Below are 15,128 nucleotides of genomic sequence, written 5' to 3' on the forward strand. Positions count from 1 at the left end.
ACGCCCGAAAAATCGTACGAAAAAACGCCCGAAAAATCGTACGAAAAAACGCAAAAACGCACGAAAAAAAACGCAAAAACAGAAGAAAAAACGCAAAAACGCACGAAAAAACGCGCGAAAAAACGCAAGAAAAAACGCACGAAAAAACGCACGAAAACGCATGAAAAAACTTACGAAAAAACGCCCGAAAAATCGTACGAAAAAACGTACGAAGAAATGCAAAAACGCACGAAAAAACGCACGAAAAAAACGCACGAAAAAACGTACGCAAAAATGAGACACTGAGACCAGTATGAGAGACTGAGACCAGTATGAGAGACTGAGACCAGTATGAGAGACCAGTATGAGAGACTGAGACCAGTATGAGAGACCAGTATGAGAGACTGAGACCAGTATGAGAGACCAGTATGAGAGACTGAGACCAGTATGAGAGACTGAGACCAGTATGAGAGACTGAGACCAGTATGAGAGACTGAGACCAGTATGAGAGACTGAGACCAGTATGAGAGACTGAGACCAGTATGAGAGACTGAGACCAGTATGAGAGACTGAGACCAGTATGAGAGACTGAGACCAGTATGAGAGACTGAGACCAGTATGAGAGACTGAGACCAGTATGAGAGACTGAGACCAGTATGAGAGACCAGTATGAGAGACTGAGACCAGTATGAGAGACTGAGACCAGTATGAGGGACTGAGACCAGTATGAGAGACTGAGACCAGTATGAGAGACCAGTATGAGAGACTGAGACCAGTATGAGAGACCAGTATGAGAGACTGAGACCAGTATGAGAGACCAGTATGAGGGACTGAGACCAGTATGAGAGACTGAGACCAGTATGAGGGACTGAGACCAGTATGAGAGACTGAGACCAGTATGAGAGACCAGTATGAGAGACTGAGACCAGTATGAGAGACTGAGACCAGTATGAGAGACTGAGACCAGTATGAGAGACTGAGACCAGTATGAGAGACTGAGACCAGTATGAGAGACTGAGACCAGTATGAGAGACCAGTATGAGAGACTGAGACCAGTATGAGAGACTGAGACCAGTATGAGAGACTGAGACCAGTATGAGAGACTGAGACCAGTATGAGAGACTGAGACCAGTATGAGAGACTGAGACCAGTATGAGAGACTGAGACCAGTATGAGAGACTGAAAAAACGCCCGAAAAATCGTACGAAAAACGCCTGAAAAAATGCCAGAAAAATCGTACGAAAAACGCATGAAAATACGTACTAAAAAACGTACGAAAAAACGTACGAAAAATCGTACGAAAAACGCAAAAACGCACGAAAAAAAAACGCAAAAACAGAAGAAAAAACGCAAAAACGCACGAAAAAACGCGCGAAAAAACGCAAGAAAAAACGCACGAAAAAACGCAAAAACGCACGAAAAAAAAACGCAAAAACAGAAGAAAAAACGCAAAAACGCACGAAAAAACGCGCGAAAAAACGCAAGAAAAAACGCACGAAAAAACGCAAGAAAAAACGCACGAAAAAACGCACGAAAAAACTTACGAAAAAACGCCCGAAAAATCGTACGAAAAAACGCCCGAAAAATCGTACGAAAAAACGCAAAAACGCACGAAAAAAAACGCAAAAACAGAAGAAAAAACGCAAAAACGCACGAAAAAACGCGCGAAAAAACGCAAGAAAAAACGCACGAAAAAACGCACGAAAACGCATGAAAAAACTTACGAAAAAACGCCCGAAAAATCGTACGAAAAAACGTACGAAGAAATGCAAAAACGCACGAAAAAACGCACGAAAAAAACGCACGAAAAAACGTACGCAAAAATGAGACACTGAGACCAGTATGAGAGACTGAGACCAGTATGAGAGACTGAGACCAGTATGAGAGACCAGTATGAGAGACTGAGACCAGTATGAGAGACCAGTATGAGAGACTGAGACCAGTATGAGAGACCAGTATGAGAGACTGAGACCAGTATGAGAGACTGAGACCAGTATGAGAGACTGAGACCAGTATGAGAGACTGAGACCAGTATGAGAGACTGAGACCAGTATGAGAGACCAGTATGAGAGACTGAGACCAGTATGAGAGACTGAGACCAGTATGAGAGACTGAGACCAGTATGAGAGACTGAGACCAGTATGAGAGACTGAGACCAGTATGAGAGACTGAGACCAGTATGAGAGACCAGTATGAGAGACCAGTATGAGAGACTGAGACCAGTATGAGAGACTGAGACCAGTATGAGAGACCAGTATGAGAGACTGAGACCAGTATGAGAGACCAGTATGAGGGACTGAGACCAGTATGAGAGACCAGTATGAGGGACTGAGACCAGTATGAGAGACCAGTATGAGAGACTGAGACCAGTATGAGAGACTGAGACCAGTATGAGGGACTGAGACCAGTATGAGAGACTGAGACCAGTATGAGAGACCAGTATGAGAGACTGAGACCAGTATGAGAGACCAGTATGAGAGACTGAGACCAGTATGAGAGACCAGTATGAGGGACTGAGACCAGTATGAGAGACTGAGACCAGTATGAGGGACTGAGACCAGTATGAGAGACTGAGACCAGTATGAGAGACCAGTATGAGAGACTGAGACCAGTATGAGAGACTGAGACCAGTATGAGAGACTGAGACCAGTATGAGAGACTGAGACCAGTATGAGAGACTGAGACCAGTATGAGAGACTGAGACCAGTATGAGAGACCAGTATGAGAGACTGAGACCAGTATGAGAGACTGAGACCAGTATGAGAGACTGAGACCAGTATGAGAGACTGAGACCAGTATGAGAGACTGAGACCAGTATGAGAGACTGAGACCAGTATGAGAGACTGAGACCAGTATGAGAGACTGAAAAAACGCCCGAAAAATCGTACGAAAAACGCCTGAAAAAATGCCAGAAAAATCGTACGAAAAACGCATGAAAATACGTACTAAAAAACGTACGAAAAAACGTACGAAAAATCGTACGAAAAACGCAAAAACGCACGAAAAAAAAACGCAAAAACAGAAGAAAAAACGCAAAAACGCACGAAAAAACGCGCGAAAAAACGCAAGAAAAAACGCACGAAAAAACGCAAAAACGCACGAAAAAAAAACGCAAAAACAGAAGAAAAAACGCAAAAACGCACGAAAAAACGCGCGAAAAAACGCAAGAAAAAACGCACGAAAAAACGCAAGAAAAAACGCACGAAAAAACGCACGAAAAAACTTACGAAAAAACGCCCGAAAAATCGTACGAAAAAACGCCCGAAAAATCGTACGAAAAAACGCAAAAACGCACGAAAAAAAACGCAAAAACAGAAGAAAAAACGCAAAAACGCACGAAAAAACGCGCGAAAAAACGCAAGAAAAAACGCACGAAAAAACGCACGAAAACGCATGAAAAAACTTACGAAAAAACGCCCGAAAAATCGTACGAAAAAACGTACGAAGAAATGCAAAAACGCACGAAAAAACGCACGAAAAAAACGCACGAAAAAACGTACGCAAAAATGAGACACTGAGACCAGTATGAGAGACTGAGACCAGTATGAGAGACTGAGACCAGTATGAGAGACCAGTATGAGAGACTGAGACCAGTATGAGAGACCAGTATGAGAGACTGAGACCAGTATGAGAGACCAGTATGAGAGACTGAGACCAGTATGAGAGACCAGTATGAGAGACTGAGACCAGTATGAGAGACTGAGACCAGTATGAGAGACTGAGACCAGTATGAGAGACTGAGACCAGTATGAGAGACTGAGACCAGTATGAGAGACTGAGACCAGTATGAGAGACTGAGACCAGTATGAGAGACTGAGACCAGTATGAGAGACTGAGACCAGTATGAGAGACTGAGACCAGTATGAGAGACTGAGACCAGTATGAGAGACCAGTATGAGAGACTGAGACCAGTATGAGAGACTGAGACCAGTATGAGGGACTGAGACCAGTATGAGAGACTGAGACCAGTATGAGAGACCAGTATGAGAGACTGAGACCAGTATGAGAGACCAGTATGAGAGACTGAGACCAGTATGAGAGACCAGTATGAGGGACTGAGACCAGTATGAGAGACTGAGACCAGTATGAGGGACTGAGACCAGTATGAGAGACTGAGACCAGTATGAGAGACCAGTATGAGAGACTGAGACCAGTATGAGAGACTGAGACCAGTATGAGAGACTGAGACCAGTATGAGAGACTGAGACCAGTATGAGAGACTGAGACCAGTATGAGAGACTGAGACCAGTATGAGAGACCAGTATGAGAGACTGAGACCAGTATGAGAGACTGAGACCAGTATGAGAGACCAGTATGAGAGACTGAGACCAGTATGAGAGACTGAGACCAGTATGAGAGACTGAGACCAGTATGAGAGACTGAGACCAGTATGAGAGACTGAGACCAGTATGAGAGACTGAGACCAGTATGAGAGACTGAGACCAGTATGAGAGACTGAAAAAACGCCCGAAAAATCGTACGAAAAACGCCTGAAAAAATGCCAGAAAAATCGTACGAAAAACGCATGAAAATACGTACTAAAAAACGTACGAAAAAACGTACGAAAAATCGTACGAAAAACGCAAAAACGCACGAAAAAAAAACGCAAAAACAGAAGAAAAAACGCAAAAACGCACGAAAAAACGCGCGAAAAAACGCAAGAAAAAACGCACGAAAAAACGCAAAAACGCACGAAAAAAAAACGCAAAAACAGAAGAAAAAACGCAAAAACGCACGAAAAAACGCGCGAAAAAACGCAAGAAAAAACGCACGAAAAAACGCAAGAAAAAACGCACGAAAAAACGCACGAAAAAACTTACGAAAAAACGCCCGAAAAATCGTACGAAAAAACGCCCGAAAAATCGTACGAAAAAACGCAAAAACGCACGAAAAAAAACGCAAAAACAGAAGAAAAAACGCAAAAACGCACGAAAAAACGCGCGAAAAAACGCAAGAAAAAACGCACGAAAAAACGCACGAAAACGCATGAAAAAACTTACGAAAAAACGCCCGAAAAATCGTACGAAAAAACGTACGAAGAAATGCAAAAACGCACGAAAAAACGCACGAAAAAAACGCACGAAAAAACGTACGCAAAAATGAGACACTGAGACCAGTATGAGAGACTGAGACCAGTATGAGAGACTGAGACCAGTATGAGAGACCAGTATGAGAGACTGAGACCAGTATGAGAGACCAGTATGAGAGACTGAGACCAGTATGAGAGACCAGTATGAGAGACTGAGACCAGTATGAGAGACCAGTATGAGAGACTGAGACCAGTATGAGAGACTGAGACCAGTATGAGAGACCAGTATGAGAGACTGAGACCAGTATGAGAGACTGAGACCAGTATGAGAGACTGAGACCAGTATGAGAGACTGAGACCAGTATGAGAGACTGAGACCAGTATGAGAGACTGAGACCAGTATGAGAGACTGAGACCAGTATGAGAGACTGAGACCAGTATGAGAGACTGAGACCAGTATGAGAGACTGAGACCAGTATGAGAGACTGAGACCAGTATGAGAGACTGAAAAAACGCCCGAAAAATCGCACGAAAATACGTACGAAAAAACGTACGAAAAATCGTACGAAAAAACGTACGAAAAATCGTACGAAAAAACGCAAAAACGCACGAAAAAACGCACGAAAAAATGCGCGAAAAAACGCAAGAAAAAACGTACGAAAAAACGTACGAAGAAACGCAAAAACGCACGAAAAAATGCACGAAAAAAACGCACGAAAAAACGCACGAAAAATCGTACGAAAAACGTACGAAAAAATGTACGCAAAAACGCACGAAAAAACGCACGAAAAAAACGCAAAAACGCACGAAAAAACGCAAAAACGTACAAACGCACGAAAAAACGCACGAAAAAAACGCAAAAACGCACGAAAAAACGCAAAAACGTACGAACGCACGCAAAAACGCATGGAAAAACGCACGAACGCACGAAAAAACGCAAAAAAAAACACAAAAAAAAAACGCACGAAAAAACGCACGAAAAAACGCACGAAAAAACGCACGCAAAAACAGAAGAAAAAAGAGAGACTGAGACCAGTATGAGGGACTGAGACCAGTATGAGAGACTGAGACCAGTATGAGAGACTGAGACCAGTATGAGAGACTGAGACCAGTATGAGAGACTGAGACCAGTATGAGAGACTGAGACCAGTATGAGAGACTGAGACCAGTATGAGAGACTGAGACCAGTATGAGAGACTGAGACCAGTATGAGAGACTGAGACCAGTATGAGGGACTGAGACCAGTATGAGAGACCAGTATGAGAGACCAGTATGAGAGACTGAGACCAGTATGAGAGACTGAGACCAGTATGAGAGACTGAGACCAGTATGAGAGACTGAGACCAGTATGAGAGACTGAGACCAGTATGAGAGACTGAGACCAGTATGAGAGACTGAGACCAGTATGAGAGACCAGTATGAGAGACTGAGACCAGTATGAGAGACTGAGACCAGTATGAGAGACCAGTATGAGAGACTGAGACCAGTATGAGAGACTGAGACCAGTATGAGAGACCAGTATGAGAGACTGAGACCAGTATGAGAGACTGAGACCAGTATGAGAGACCAGTATGAGAGACTGAGACCAGTATGAGGGACTGAGACCAGTATGAGAGACTGAGACCAGTATGAGAGACTGAGACCAGTATGAGAGACTGAGACCAGTATGAGAGACTGAGACCAGTATGAGAGACTGAGACCAGTATGAGGGACTGAAAAAATGCCCAAAAAATCGTACGAAAAACGCGTGAAAAAAAATGTACGAAAAATCGTACGAAAAATCGTACGAAAAAACGCAAAAACGCACGAAAAAACCGCAAAAACGGAAGAAAAAATGCAAAAACGCACGAAAAAACGCGCGAAAAAACGCAAGAAAAAAACGCAAGAAAAAACGCAAGAAAAAACGCACGAAAACGCATGAAAAAACTTACGAAAAAACGTCCGAAAAATCGTACGAAAAAACGTACGAAGAAACGCAAAAACGCACGAAAAAACGCACGAAAAAAACGCACGAAAAAACGTAGGCAAAAACGCACGAAAAAAACGCAAAAACGCACGAAAAAACGTACGAAAAAACGTTTTTTCGTGCGTTTTTTCGTACGAACGCACGCAAAAAACGCATGGAAAAACGCACGAAAAAACGCACGCAAAACGAACGCACGCAAAAACGCACGAACGCACGCACGAACGCACGCACGAACGCACGCACGAATGCACGAACGCACGCACGCACGAACGCACGCACGCACGCACGAAGGCACAAAAAAACGCACAAAAAAAACGCACGCACGAAAAAACGCACGAAAAAACGCACAAAAAAACGCACGAACGCACGAAAAAATGCACGCAAAACGAACGCACGCAAAAACGCACGAACGCACGAAAAAAAGCAAAAACAGAAGAAAAAACGCAAAAACGCACCAAAAAACGCACGAACGCATATATATATATATATATATATATATATATATATATATATATATATATATATATATATATATATATATATATATACTTATATATTTATATATGTGTGTGTGTATACACACATATATAAACACATTTTAACATGAAACTTAGTCACAGATGTCAGGATAATTTGTTATCACTTGTGTGGGTGATTTTAAAATTAGTCTTTTAACTGCCTTGTCATGAAAGATGTGATTCACTGTTACATCCGATTATATCCTGGAAGATTGTATTTGCAGTCATCGTATTTATTGTGGCACAATATATATATACTGTATATATATATATATATATATATATATATATACAGTATGTATACCTGAATGGCATAACCAGTAGTGTGACTACCTGCAGAACGTATTTTAGCATGAAAGCCTGCATTTTTAACGTACATCAAGCATCCTGTATCATAACTACATGTCTGCCGTTTGTAACAAAGCAAACCGCGTGAAAATCGGTTGAAAATTAAGTGAGTTATAGTTATTTTACTTATGCATACACCTCCTTCCTCAATAGAAGTGAACGCACTGGAGTCAAAGCGCCACCGATCCAAGATGGCGGCCACGCCCGACGTCGGCCCCAATAGGAAGCGTCAGTCAATGCGGCGTCTATGTATATATGTCTATGGTCTAAACCTTCACCTGATGATGATGATGATGATGATGATGATGATGATGATGATGATGATGAAGAAGAAGAGAGGATTCTAGTACCTCCACCTGATGAAGAGGAAATATATTCTATTCTATTCTATTTCTTTTTTCACTTTTTCTGTGTATTTTCTTTGTCTTGTTTTACTCATTGGTCTCAGTTTCTCTGATAAAAATGTTTTTCTGGAATTAATAATAATTATTATTAATAATAATTATTAATAATGTGCCTTGTTTTTTTTGTAAATTTAATGAGAAAATAAATAAACAAATAAAAACACCGCGGACACACAGGGCGCATGCGCACAAACCCCCGGAACCCGGAAGCGGAACTTCTCTCTCCGTTCCGGTTCCACCCGGACCCACAAGCTGCCGCACGTCCCGGTCCCGTAGCAACACGCTGGATCAGCTGCTGCTGGATTTACTTCTTTATCTGCAGGTTTTTAAAGTCCAAAGACTTTCTAAAGTCCTGGTTCTGGTTCTGGTTCTGGTCTCAGGTAAGAACCGGCCCGGTCCCGCTGATGACGTCATCAGATCATGATGTTTTATCCTTCTGTTTTGGTCACGTGGTCTGGATTTATGTAGAAACACGTGGTTCAAATGGTCAAATGTCTGTTTTTAATGTTTAAATGTCTGTTTTTAATGTTTAAATGTCTGTTTTTAATGTTTAAATGTCTGTTTTTAATCTTCAAATGTCTGTTTTTAATCTTCAAATGTCTGTTTTTAACATTTAAATGTCTGTTTTTAATGTTCAAATGTCTGTTTTTAATGTTCAAATGTCTGTTTTTAACGTTTAAATGTCTGTTTTTAACATTTAAATGTCTGTTTTTAACGTTTAAATGTCTGTTTTTAATGTTTAAATAGAATAAACTTTATTGTCATTTTTTTAATTTATTGAACAGAATTTTTAAACAAGAAAAACACACTTTATACAAAACTGCTAGTAGAGGAAATATAAGAAAAAAGAACATCCTGGAGGTTTTATGAACAAGAGAGATATAAACAAAAATAAGATACAAGTAAAGTTAAAACAAAGGAACAGTAAGACATTTTAAATCAAATAGCATCGACATTTCAGAAAGAGACTTAAAATAAAAGATACTCTGATATATCGGTTACTAATTTTTTTGCAGAGTTATCTGACTTAATATTTTTTAAAGAAACAAAAAAACTTTTGAAATCATTTATAAAAAAATGGAAAGAAGCTTCATTTTTCTCCACTTACAACAATGTATGTGATATTTATTTAGCCAGTAAGAGAATGACATTAACTAAGAAGGACACTGATTTGTCAATAGTATTTATATAAAAAATAATGTTAACGATTTGTAAATTTGGAATGTCATTCATTTTTAAAGATAGACAATTTCTAATTTCTTGCCAAAAAAATTTTGAGACACTTTATTGTCATTGTGCTCAGATTACGACATTGGTTAGGATGTTTCCACCAAAGTGCAAAGGAAACAAAAATAAGAGGAATAAATAAGTATAAAAACATAAAAGCAATACAAACAATGGCCGGGTTTCCCAGATCCGACCTCTCTTAAGGATTTAAGAGAGGTTCAAAGAAGGTTTCACTTAAGAGAGAACCCTAAGATACGGGTGTTTCCCAGATGACTTCTTAACACCGTTCTTTAGTTTCGCTCTTTCAGAAGCTCTTTGGAGCAGCTGTCCAGTTCTGAAACCAAATCAATCGATGCCAGGCAAATCGATCACCGATCACTATCAGCGCATTTTCACACGCAGCACTGCTACCAACGCACTAATTCCTGCTGCCTGTGCGTTATAATGAAGAATTAAGATGATAAATATAATTCAATGACCCTTTTTCATCCAAACGGTGCGTTACTCCGTTATTTCTGGCTACAGTGAGGCTTTTTTTCCCCACACGCAGAAACCCGGAGGAAACGTGGTGGGCGGGTGTGTGCGTTCAAAAACATGAGCCAAGAGAAGGCGAGTTTCGCAAATCGCAACGTGGAATTACAGCAATCCCTGGTTTTTCGCAGGGGTTATGTTCCAAAAAGAACCCGTGATAAGTGAAATTCTTTTTACAATTATAGAGGGCTTCAGATTGCAGAGATCATCCCCGCCACGCACGTATTCCTGCTCTTCTGATGCTGCTGCATCCCGCAGGTGGGTTTTTTCAAGAGAAGAAAATAGTTATGGGTCGTTGTCTTCGCTCTTTTTTCTTCTGGGCAAAAAGATTCTTTAATATAAACCGACACCATTGATTATATTTGAGACTGTAATGAACGATTCATCAAAGGATCCCGTTCTTCAGCTGCTGCTTCCCTGTCATCACATAGATGCGCTCGGGCTCGGGCAGGATCGGTGTCCCGGCTGCCTGGACAGCCCGGTCCGACAGCACGTCCAGAGGACTGAAGTGCTGACGCACGAATGCGTTCATAAAAACTGTTCTGCTTCACGCACGGCGACGCGGTTGATTTGCAGCGAGAATATGCTGTATAGCAGCCAAATCATCAAATAAATGATATTCATGATGATCGTTTTATTTGTGCGTAAAAGCATATACAGGAACACACTTGTTATTCCTTATTTTTCTTTTTTTCCCCCCTGTGCTGTCACCAATGAATGCTAAACAATATAAATCTAAAGTATAAAATAGATCACAATTTGTGCGGGGGACATTGTTTTAATATGTCATTGCTTGGTGTGATATTGATTTGCCTGACGCGGCTGGATTTGTGAGTCTTTGTTCACTAAGATGGTTGTAAAGACTGGGTCAGCAGCATCTTTCATTTCCTTCTTAATGAAAGAGATACTTAAGCTAAGAGCAACTCTGGGAAACGCAATTTTCTTTCACAGGCTCCTTAAGAAGGTTTGAAAGAAGTCTTTCGCTGTTAAGAACTACTTAACTGATCTGGGAAACCCGGCCAATATCTGGTAAAGTGAAACAAACTGTCACGCAAACACCAGTCTCATTCAGAAAATACACCTGTTCTGTTATATTCTGTATTATTTAACAGTCTAATAGCCCAGGGATAGTAGGTGTTTTTGAGTCTGTTTGTTTCTAATGTTTAAATGTTATTTTCTAATATTTAAATGTTTGTTTTTAATGTTTGTTTTTAACGTTTAAATGTTTGTTTCTAATGTTTAAATGTTTGTTTTTAACGTTTAAATGTCTGTTTTTAACGTTTAAATGTTTGTTTTTAACGTTTAAATGTTTGTTTTTAACGTTTAAATGTTTGTTTCTAATGTTTAAATGTTTGTTTTTAACGTTTAAATGTTTGTTTTTAACGTTTAAATGTCTGTTTTTAACGTTTAAATGTTTGTTTTTAACGTTTAAATGTTTGTTTCTAATGTTTAAATGTTTGTTTCTAATGTTTAAATGTCTGTTTTCAATGTTTAAATGTCTGTTTTTAACGTTTAAATGTTTGTTTCTAATGTTTAAATGTCTGTTTTTAACGTTTAAATGTCTGTTTTTAATGTTTAAATGTCTGTTTTTAATGTTTAAATGTCTGTTTTTAACGTTTAAATGTCTGTTTTTAATGTTTAAATGTCTGTTTTTAATGTTTAAATGTCTGTTTTTAACGTTTAAATGTCTGTTTTTAACGTTTAAATGTCTGTTTTTAACGTTTAAATGTCTGTTTTTAACGTTTAAATGTTTGTTTCTAATGTTTAAATGTCTGTTTTTAATGTTTAAATGTCTGTTTTTAATGTTTAAATGTCTGTTTTTAATGTTTAAATGTCTGTTTTTAACGTTTAAATGTCTGTTTTTAATGTTTAAATGTCTGTTTTTAACGTTTAAATGTCTGTTTTTAACGTTTAAATGTCTGTTTTTAACGTTTAAATGTCTGTTTTTAACGTTTAAATGTCTGTTTTTAACGTTAAATGTCTGTTTTTAATGTTTAAATGTCTGTTTTTAACGTTAAATGTCTGTTTTTAATGTTTAAATGTCTGTTTTTAATGTTTAAATGTCTGTTTTTAGTGTTTAAATGTTCGTTTTTAACGTAACCACGTGACTGCAGTGTTGTTGTTTACGTCACGTTTGCAGGTCCAGGTTCCTACTGGGGCTTGAAATCCTTGAAAGTGCTTGAATTTCAATGTTGTGTTTTCAAGGCCTGAAAAGTGCTTGAATTTTAGTTGGAATGATTGAAGTTTGAAAGTGAAGTTTTTGTGTGATTATTGATTATCACATGGATGAGGGGGCGGATCTGACGGGTCTGGTTTCTGCTCCAGGTTGGACAGGTGAACCAGGATAACCGGTGAACGGGTGACCCAGGATAACCGGTGAACAGGTGACCCCCGCCCCGGCTCCATCATGGACTCCAAGCACCAGAAGAAGCAGAAGCAGCACCAGCAGAAACACAGCGGGCCCAAGGCCGAGAAGAAGAAGAAGAAGTTGGGCATCGCGGCGGAGGACGATGAACGACGACGGAACCCCAAGGCCTTCGCCGTCCAGTCGGCCGTCAAGATGGCCAAGACCTTCCACAGGTGAGCGGAACCAGAACCAGAACCCCCAGATCTAGAATCCCTAGATCAGCGGTCGGCAACCCAAAATGTTTTAGATCCATATTGGACCAAAAACACAAAAAACGAATATGTCTGGAGCCGCAAAACATGAAAAGTCTTGTATAAGCCTTAGAATGAAGGAAACACATGCTGCATGTTTCTATATTAGTTATAACTGGGGGGAGATTTATTTATTCATAATGCACTTCCAGAAAAAAGAAATGTCGAGATTAATGTTGAAGTTCAATCTCGAGAAAAAAGTCGAAATGTGGAGAAAAAAGTCGGAACCAGAACCCCTTGAACCAGAATCCTGGGGCCGGATTCACAAAACATTCTTAAGAAAAAAAATCTTCTTAAGTGTCATTTTTTTTCAAGTTCAGTCTTAAGAAGAAAAAAGAGAAGAAGTCGTATTCTCCAAAAAAGTTCTAAGTATTAAATCAGATAAATGTTATCTGAAATAATCTTCTGATTATTTTGCTAAATAAAAGACTAAAATGTAATTTACAGCAAAAACAATGACAGAAATAATAAACGTGGTATTTAGTAACATGTTGGGCTGAACCGGACTAACCCGTTACTAGAAAATATTTATTGAACATAAAAAATTAAATGTTTTAATTTCCCAGCATTATGTTGTTTTGGTTCCACCTCCTGGTGAATGTTGGTAAAATTCTTATGTGGTTACTTTTTGGTTGGCCAACGATTTATGTTTGTGGTGCAACCGTTACGGGACGGAGCGGCCAGTCTATTTCCTTATTTTACAACGCCGTTATTAATTGTTAGTATTTTTCCCACTTATTCCACCGAACACCCAAAGTGGTTTTTTGCCATTTTGGGCCGAACAATTTCGGTTACCGAACAATCGGTGCATCACTACATTCATTCATTCATTGATTCATTCATTCATTCATTCATACTGACGGTTCTCTGGACTCTTCAGGGCCCAGGACCTGAAGACCAAGAAGCACCACGTCCCCCTGGTGGACCGGACCCCCCTGGAACCCCCCCCGGTGGTGGTGGTCGTGGTCGGACCCCCCAAGGTCGGCAAGACCACCCTGATCCGGGCCCTCATCAAGAACTTCACCCGCCAGAAGCTCGGGGACATCTGTGGACCCGTCACCATCGTCTCAGGTGGGTGGAAGACCTGGACCTGAACCAGAACCAGGTCCTGGACCAGAACCTGGACCAGAACCTGGACCTGAACTAGACCTAGACCAGACCCATAAACCACAACCAGACCCAGACCTGGGGACATCTGTGGACCCGTCACCATCGTCTCAGGTGGGTGGACTAGAGTAGACTAGGACTAGGACCAGGACCTAGACCAGGACCAGACTAGACCTGAACCGGACTAGAGTAGACCTAGACCAGACCCATAAACCACAACCAGGCCCAGACCTGGAGACATCTGTGGACCCGTCACCATCGTCTCAGGTGGGTGGACCTGGACCAGGACCTGGACCAGAACCAGGTCCTGGTCCTGAACCGGACTAGAGTAGACCTAGACCAGACCCATAAACCACAACCAGGCCCAGACCTGGAGACATCTGTGGACCCGTCACCATCGTCTCAGGTGGGTGGACTAGAGTAGACTAGGACCAGGACCTGGACCAGGTCCTGGACTAGACCTAGACCTGAACCAGACCAGGGTAGACCTAGACCAGACCCATAAACCAGGAAGACCAGGACCTGGTCCACGTCCTGGACCAGAACGTGGACCTGGACCAGGACCACAATCTAAACCTGGACCAGGACTAGACCAGGGTAGACTCGAAATTTTGAGAAAAAAGTTGAAAAAAGTCAAAATTTTGAGAAAGTTGAGAAAATTATCGAAATTAAAAAAAAAAAGTCGAGAAAATCGTTGAAATGTCGAGAAAAAAGTGGATCTGGATCTGGACCTGGACTAGACCAGGGTAGAACTATAAACCATAACCAGCCCTGCACCAGATTGAGTTACATGTACCTGTGAGACCAGATACAAGTATCTACATGTATCGTCGTCGTAGTGAATGACATTTACACGTATAAACATGTATCATCGGCGTAGTGAATGACATTTACACGTATAAACATGTATCATCAGCGTAGTGAATGACATTTACACGTATAAACATGTATCATCGGCGTAGTGAATGACATTTACACGTATAAACATGTATCATCAGCGTAGTGAATGACATTTACACGTATAAACATGTATCATCAGCGTAGTGAATGACATTTACACGTATAAACATGTATCATCAGCGTAGTGAATGACATTTACACGTATAAACATGTATCATCAGCGTAGTGAATGACATTTACACGTATAAACATGTATCATCGGCGTAGTGAATGACATTTACATATAAACATGTATCATCGGCGTAGTGAATGACATTTACATATAAACATGTATCATCGGCGTAGTGAATGACATTTACACGTATTAACATGTATCATCGGCGTAGTGAATGACATTTACACGTATAAACATGTATCATCAGCGTAGTGAATGACATTTACACGTATAAACATGTATCATC

General features: G+C 40.5%; 1 protein-coding gene across 1 annotated transcript in view; it reads left to right on the forward strand.

The window, feature by feature from the left end:
* The first annotated feature begins 12,335 nt into the window (after window positions 1-12,335).
* Window positions 12,336-15,128, forward strand: part of LOC133419852 (ribosome biogenesis protein BMS1 homolog) — a 49,223-nt gene continuing 46,430 nt past the window's right edge. Inside the window, exons 1-2 of the mRNA XM_061709314.1 lie at window positions 12,336-12,582; window positions 13,541-13,731. Of these exons, the coding sequence (XP_061565298.1) occupies window positions 12,410-12,582; window positions 13,541-13,731 (364 nt within the window). The 5' untranslated portion in view covers window positions 12,336-12,409. The remainder of the gene's footprint in view (window positions 12,583-13,540; window positions 13,732-15,128) is intronic.

Source organism: Cololabis saira, chromosome 19 (assembly GCF_033807715.1).
Source record: "Cololabis saira isolate AMF1-May2022 chromosome 19, fColSai1.1, whole genome shotgun sequence".
Lineage (NCBI taxonomy): Eukaryota > Metazoa > Chordata > Actinopteri > Beloniformes > Belonidae > Cololabis > Cololabis saira.